The following is a 7,827-nucleotide window of genomic DNA, read 5'->3' as shown; positions in this document are numbered from 1 at the left end:
GCTAGACTTTAAGAAAATTTTTCAAATCTTTAGCCTTCCTCATTTATCAAATACCCCTAAAAGAACTCTTTGGAACTACAACAATAATTTTGGTACGACAATACCAGCATCTAAGATGGCTTATACGGGTAAATCCTCTTTATGAGGATATTTGCACGTAAACTAATTCTTTAGTAGATTGGTTAATCGTTCGATCCCAACCTTCGAGAATTGTTTGAATATTGCAAGAATGTACTTTTATGATATTACTTGAGGTCCATTAGCTGTTGAAGCTGGTTCGATCCCTCTCTAAACCATGCCCAAATGTGCGAAATTTCTTGTTACACTCTGTCCTGTCTTTCCATCTGCCTTTGTCATTTGTATACTTTACTAGCATAGTATTGATTCATTGTTTTGTTAGTAAATTAAGAAAAAAAGTATTACCTAACGTATGGCAGCTGTATAATAAATTGTAGTATCAATTTTATTTTCATTGATAGATTAGTGATTTAATCGCTATGATCTTTATTATTACTTTTTCATTGGTAGGCAAAACCCGTTGAAGATGAGAAAGTAGAAAGCTCTCCAGCTGTTGGTCAACCTCCTGATAAGATCAAGAAGTCCTCGCTTGCTGCAGAGGGTGCCATTCAAGCTGCTGCTGCTGCGGCTTTGTCTTCTGCTGCTGTCAAAGCGAAGCACTTGGCTGCTGCTGAGGAAAGGAAAATCAAGTCTCTGGTTGCTCTTCTTGTTGAAACTCAGGTAGGCTTTCTTAAAAATCGTATGGCTAAGTTAGATGTAAGAATGTTCAGAAAGACTGATTTAAACTAAAAATGGGTAATTTTAAATATTGTTTGCCTTTTTCATCTTTAATGAGCCACGTGGTATTAAATTTGGTAGAAAACCAATATACCAGTTATAAACCAATCATAAGGAAACGTGATGGTAGGTTTCTTCTTGGTAACTCTAAGGTGTGTTCTTGAAAATATAAAAAAAGTTTCAGGCCAGTATTTTTTGTTCTTTTTTGTGGTGGGGGGGGGGTGTTATCTCTCCTCCTGTGTGCAGAAGTGCTTTTGGTAACACTGATGTGTTTTCACTCAAAAATGGTTTTTTTCGGTATTTGAAAAATTTCTACCTCAAGTGCACATCTTTCTGTGCCATTGACACGTATTAAGTGCGTGCAAATAATTCTATGCAGCTGAAAGGGCAACGGAAATCAAATTAAATGAGAAACTAATTTTATCCATCCTTTGCAAACAAGTATACTAAGAAAAGTAAATCGCTAAGAATCCCTAATTAGATCGTACGGTTTTTCCGTGTGCCCTTGTTCGATAATGTGAACGGACTTGCGTTTATTACAAACCTGATTAGCAACGTCGACTCATAAAACAAAAACTTTTGAGCAGTAGTGTGACCCAATGTTAAGTTATTGCAATTAAGCTCTTTTTTATTACGAATGTCGAAAGTACAACTTTTTTTGTAATGAATTTTTTTTTTTTTGTAAGAGGATTTAGACGTCTTTCCCCAAATATATTCCTCCTCCTTGTAGTTGAAGTACTTAGGGCGAAAATTGGTGTCTTGTATATTGGAATTTTACCAGTCGAAGCTACTACCCGCTTTAAGGAATGCTCAAATATTTTTTCCTGGGAAAATATTAGAAAAGTAAACTTTGAGTGTCAACAAATCAATTCGAAGTTTTTAATTACAAAATGGCTGTAGCCTAAAGATTCTATTGGCCTAAATAAATTTCCAAAAAAAATGGGGAGTCAGGTTTTAAAGTTCTTTGGAAATTATCATGTGTGCAACTTATCATGCTTAAGTTAAGTGTGCAGTCAGTTTTGTTCCATCACCTACCCCAGTTTTTGTTTAATAACTTCTTTTTTTCTTCTTTTTTTTATCTAAAAAAAATAGAGCAGAAGATAAGAAAAGAGCAAATTTTTGCTTAAACTGTTTTTAATTAAAATATCGTTTGATCCTTCTTTCATCCCTTTGTTCTGTCTTAAAGACTGTAAAAAAAAAAAAAAAACTTTTGTTCAAACAACAAGGTTTAATAAACCCAAAAATGAAAACACTAGACACAAATTTATGCAAAGCATATTTCCGGATTGACGGGACAATCTTAATAGTTTTATCAGAATCCTAGTTCTTAACTAACTCCCAAAAATGCCAAAATAAACCTTCAAAATAAAAATATCATCACTTCAAAAAAGCACACGGTAGAAAATTAGCAATTTTTGTTTCAACTATTCTTAATCAAGATTATGTTTTAAACTTTTAAAGAAGAACAAGTGTTAAACTTTAAAGAATAACAATACTTATAACACGCTTTTTTCCAATTAATGAGGCAAAGCTGTGAGTTTTGCAATCTAAAGCTCTTGTTCAAAAAAAAATAAAAACGAAATTACTCCAAAATTTAGAGTTCGAGTTTCTTTATTTATTTATTTGTCTTGAACAGTATTTTTTTTTTTTTACGGAATAGCACTTACATCAAGTTTATTTCGTATTTTTAGATGAAGAAACTGGAAATAAAACTTCGTCATTTCGAAGAACTTGAAACAATAATGGACCGAGAGAGAGAAGCTTTGGAACACCAAAGGCAGCAACTGCTTCAGGAACGCCAAGCGTTCCATCTTGAACAGGTAGCTTTATTTTTCTAATTCTCTTTTCTATTGTACCTAGAAATCAATGCTGGAAATTCTGAATTACTTGTATTCTATTGATGGAAAACTGCATTGTTTGTACGGATAGCTAAGTACAAAAACATCCACTTCCTCATTTACTTCATTTGAATAACTTGTATTCTTTGACTTTTGGGATTTTCTTTTTCTTCTAAAATAAATTGTAGGGTTTACCTTGAAACAAAAGCTGTTAGTAGCTCAAACTCGCAAGCGACGTTTTCGGTGTGTCACCGATTGTGGCATTAAAAAATAAATTATTACTACTATTATTCTGTCAGTTTTGTTCAAAATAATAGCCTAGATAAAGGAATCTAGACTGTTATTTAGTAACCACTAACTGCTTCCTCGCGTTAAAATTCCGTTGGCTTGGGATATTTTAGAAAACATAGATTTCAAGGAGGCACACTCGTGCCTCTATAAAGAGGCGAACCACGACAATGTTAAGCGATCTTCGGTTCCAGTGGTCGCAGAGGGATGGGGAGGGATGCATTTCGTAGCCCGAGCTCCAACTAAGAAACCTGCCAAATTTCATCCCCCTCCAACTTTTCCTTCATGGGGAAAATCTGGCCGAAAGTTTCGACCCGTCAACCCCAGCCCCCCTTTAACGTTGTCCGATCGGGCTGAAATTCACAAGTTAAGGTCCCCTAGGGCCCAGGAGCTTATCCGCGAAATTTCAGCTCGATCCGATTACTCCTTCCCTGTTTTCCAGAAACCACGCATAGCCACTTAATGTTCATTTTCTTTTTTTTCTAGACGCCTACAGGTCACAGCCGACATCGGATCTGGGTGTACAAAGACTCATTTGACGCGGAATTCTCCGAGTAATTTTCCTGGAAAGTTTCGTAGGAAAATCTTAACCCCCCGAAAGTTTCGACCCCCCAACCCCACCCCCCTTTTAACGTTGTCCGATCGGGCTGAAATTCACAAGTTAAGGTCCCCTACGGCCCAGGAGCTGATCCGCGAAATTTCAGCTCGATCCGATAACTCCTTCCCTGTTTTTCAGAAACCACGCATTAGCTACTTAATTAACGCATTTCTCCATAAGAGCCCATGTTAATTTGAAATTTTTAAAAGTTATTTAGAAGTTATATTTACACACATGCAAGTGATTAGCTCAGTCGGTAGAGCGTGGGACTTTTAATCCTCGGGTCAAGGGTTCAATTCCCTTACGGGCGTTTTTTTCACAGCATCAAAATAAAAGTGTATAATTTTGATAACACCTGGACAGCTTATCATTTGAGAGATAACAGAATATTAGCTTCTTATGAGCAAAAGAAACATTTCGGTCATTCTATCTATTTTTTTTCTATTTTATACAATGATTTAAAAGCGGGGGGGGGGAGGTGGCAGCCACCCAACTTCCTCTCCTAATTCCTGTACGAGGAGTACAGGAATTATTAAATTACATCCACCATGGATTGTAGAAAAACGTACAGAATTAATATGAAAAAAAATTAAACCTGTACAAAAGAGTCTTTAAAAGCGGGGGGTTTGCCTCTCCTAATAGTCTTCTTATAGTCCTAATAGTCTAAAAATTGCATCCACCATGGATTGTAGAAAAACGTACAGAAATAATATGAAAAAAACTTCGTTTTCTTAAAGAGTTAAAGAGGCTGCGTCCCAAAGTCGAACCTTAAAACGTACAGGAATTAGAAGAGGCAGTTGGGGGGCTGCCGCCCCCCAAACCTCCCGCTTTTAAAGACTCTTTTGTACAGGTTTTTTGTTTTTTTGCTAACCCCCCGCTCTTGGCTTCGAAAAGGCCCTCTTTTAATTAACAAAAAATTGAAATGAATGAATAATGGAATAACTTCGAAAAATGTTAAACACAAGAGGACAGGAGAACCATTGCGCCGAAACTAGTAATTAGTAACATTGAAGTCCCCCCACTAAAAAAACCTGTACAAAAGAGTCTTTAAGAGCGGGGGGTTTGGGGGGCGGCAGCCCCCCAACTGCCTCTTCTAATTCCTGTACGTTTTAAGGTTCGACTTTGGGACGCAGCCTCTTTAACTCTTTAAGAAAACGAAGTTTTTTTTCATATTATTAGTATATATGATCTGGTAAATGGCGTTTAATAATATTAAACATTTGTTAAAAAAAAAAACTTTGTGGCCATTGCCCTTTGATTTTGCTAATGAATTTTTAGCTTTAGAAAGATACTATTTTTTCGTATGAGAAATTATATTCGATGGAAGGTAACAAAAGCAAAGAACACACATCACAGAGCAAAAAATTAAGGTACACAAGACATAAATGAATGGTGAATAAACTATGTAAAAAAAAAAATCCAAGTACTAATGACGGTGAAAGTAAAATATAATCGTTTGAATTGGTGAGGATAAAACTTGTACAGCCGTGTTTATTTAATAATAAAATTGGGTAGTTCATTTCTTTTTTTGAAGAAGACTTTTATGTGCAGTTGTGCAGTTTTGGTAACAATGGGCGAAATATATAAGAAAAACAAACGTGAGTGGAAAATCAGCAACAAAAAACCTCATCAGATTTAATTATTTAGTTTTGCTCATTGATTTCCACGGTTTAAAATTGCAGCGCTGACGAAAATCTAGTTCTGCCTTAAAAATTCGAAATTCCGAATTTTCGTGCCAATTTGGAAACAACGTTTTTGTTTTGTTTTGACTTTCTTGGTTTCCTAAAGAATTTCCTTTCCGGTAAAGAATTTTCATTTCCGGTATGCCGAATGTATTCGGCATACCGGTATGCCCGGTTCGGTATTCGGCATACTCGGTATGCCGAATTTCCCGGTATGCCGAATGGACTTCATCTTTGATTGCCTCTTCTCTAAAATGTTTTTGCTCTTTTAAATTACAATTAAGTTTTTTAAATTCAACCCCCCCCCCTGACATAACATGGCCATCTTTAAGTCAACCAGAACCTAATACTTCTCCCTTGTCCGTGTGGCAAAGAACTTGCTCTAAAATTTGAAGTTAACATAAACTTATCCTTGCTGAAATTAATGACATTGAAACATTATTTCTTATCGCACCTATCTGGTGCTTTTGAGTGGCAACTCAAACTGTTAAAGCATCTCTCTTGGCATGCAGCAATTAAGTAATAAACATTACTTTTTATATTTAGTGTATCTATTTGATCCTTTTTTCCTTTTTTAGTTAAAGGCAGCCGAAGCTAGAGCTCGACAAGCAGTGCAGATGCAACAACAGCAGCAACAAGGTCCACAGCCGACTGTACAGGGTCCTCTACCAACACAAGCAGTTGCCAGTCATCATCCATTGAATGTCCAACCAGTTCTACCACAGCCTATTCCCCCACAGACTCCACAATAAGTTAAATATTCTTACTAGCCTGTGTCATCTAATCTCTGAGTTTTGTCCTATTTCTATATATTTCTTTGTGCTTTTATAACTTTAATTTTGTAAATGAACTTTTAGCTATAAAATAATAATTTTTTTCTTTTTCTTCAAGAAAAGAATCAAATCTTCACCCAGAAGGATAAACAGCGTATAAGTTTCTCTTATTGTTGCATCAACCGTCTGGAAAATTTATTCTTCTTTTCTGTAGATGGCAGGGTTTTTTCTTGAGGCAGTTTCAAGATAATGCCATGAGCTATGGAAACGAAAGTACGGATACTTGAGAAATTATAGAAATGCAAATCTGTCCTTTTATCTTATATGGTTTTAGCATAGGCTCTTTTCTATTCTACCGCTGACATAGAATTCAAGCTCTCCAAGCTCAGTGGCTGTGTGAAGCATGGATATTGTTCTCGCAACGTGTAGCTGGGTATTAGAAACCATCCTTAGCTAATTGAGGCAAAACAAATGGTCAAGGTTACTTATGGGAAGAAATCAAATAGGAAAAAAAGAAATCTACCATTCCATTCCCCATCCAATGCCCTTTTTAAATATAATAATCACCATTGTCACAATTGCGTCCCAGTCCCCCTCTTTTAATGGGCCCGATATATTCCTAGCCTGTATTCGGAAGTTTTGTCGTTTTTTTTTTCGTTTTTTTTAATTGGCTTTATTCGTTATTATAAACTAACTGTTGACGAGAAATAAGCACACAGTCAGCTAGCCGTCCTATGTAGCCTAGAACCATATTCGTGCTCTAGGTTCATCATAGGTTCACCCTCTCCTCTGAGCTAAAAATCACAATAAGTTCTCTTTTTCATTGTCAGGGTCGCTTTCAATTCTACTGCACCCCAGCTCCCTCTCTCTAACACCTGGATACAGCCCTTGGCTATATACAGATTTTGCTGAAAGAGTCGATAGTAATGCATCCAGAAGTCCTAATACGTGAATGACATTAGAACCGAAAACGGAGATTATCTTAGTTAAGTCGAGTCTTTTGTTTCATTTCTTGAAGGCCTTCAAAGCCGTAACTAGATGAAACTATCAAACAGAACCTAACGGCGTTTCCCCTTAGTGCTTAATTGATCTTAGTTGAATTGTGATTTGTTTTTTGGTGCTCCAAGAAAATGTTAAGAGCTTGAATTTCCAGGTTTTCTTGTACCAAATCGCTTATACTAACGTGTTTAATTCATTTTATCGTATCGTGCTTGATTGAGCAACAGGGCGCTATAATAATCTCTTGTATAACATGAGATTTACCATTATATTCTATTTAACATAAGAATTTCAAGTGGGATCAAACGTCTGCTAAATTTTCTGTATAAAGTGTTTCAAAGCATGTATGTATAAATCTATTTATTCGTAAGCTCATAAATTTGCAATACGCTTATTTGCTTATGTGCTATTGTGCAAAGGACAATAACTGGGGTACATTTTGTAATGTATTCCCCTGTTATTGCAATGACCGCTAAGGAACGTGGCTGAGATCTACTAAAACGTCCTTAGTAGATAAATTTGCTATATACTTAGTATATTAAAACAGGAACTTTTTATAACTGGCTTTTAAAAGAATATTCAATGTCTGATGACCAAGATGGGCTTCCTTTTTTATTGTCATTTTTGGTACTAATCTATAGTGTTAGAAAGTATATTAGTAATATTGAACGCACAGAGTTGGGAGTCGACCTTGAAAATTTGATTTTAGCGCCATGTTTGGCCATGATAAACTCTAGGGCGAAAACAGTTTTATAAAAGGGACTAGTAGCCTGCTGGTCACTTTTGGCTCTTAAAAAGGACACCTAACCTAGTTATTTTCGGCAGCATAAGAGGGGGAAGCTCCTTAATGTTAT

At 36.0% G+C, this 7,827-nt stretch overlaps 1 protein-coding gene across 1 annotated transcript in view; it reads left to right on the top strand.

Annotated features, from left to right (window-relative positions):
• Positions 1–6,079, top strand: part of LOC136031082 (SWI/SNF complex subunit SMARCC2-like) — a gene marked incomplete in the record, with an annotated part of 66,096 nt that extends 60,017 nt beyond the window's left edge. The window contains 3 exon segments of the mRNA XM_065710352.1: positions 529–738; positions 2,487–2,615; positions 5,780–6,079. Coding sequence (XP_065566424.1) covers positions 529–738; positions 2,487–2,615; positions 5,780–5,953 — 513 coding nt within the window.
• Between the last annotated feature and the right edge of the window lie 1,748 nt (positions 6,080–7,827).

The sequence above is a fragment of the Artemia franciscana genome, chromosome 9, assembly GCF_032884065.1.
Source record: "Artemia franciscana chromosome 9, ASM3288406v1, whole genome shotgun sequence".
Taxonomy (NCBI): domain Eukaryota; kingdom Metazoa; phylum Arthropoda; class Branchiopoda; order Anostraca; family Artemiidae; genus Artemia; species Artemia franciscana.
The sequence above is the reverse complement of the archived record's forward strand: the minus strand, read 5'-3'. Positions and strand labels throughout refer to the sequence as shown.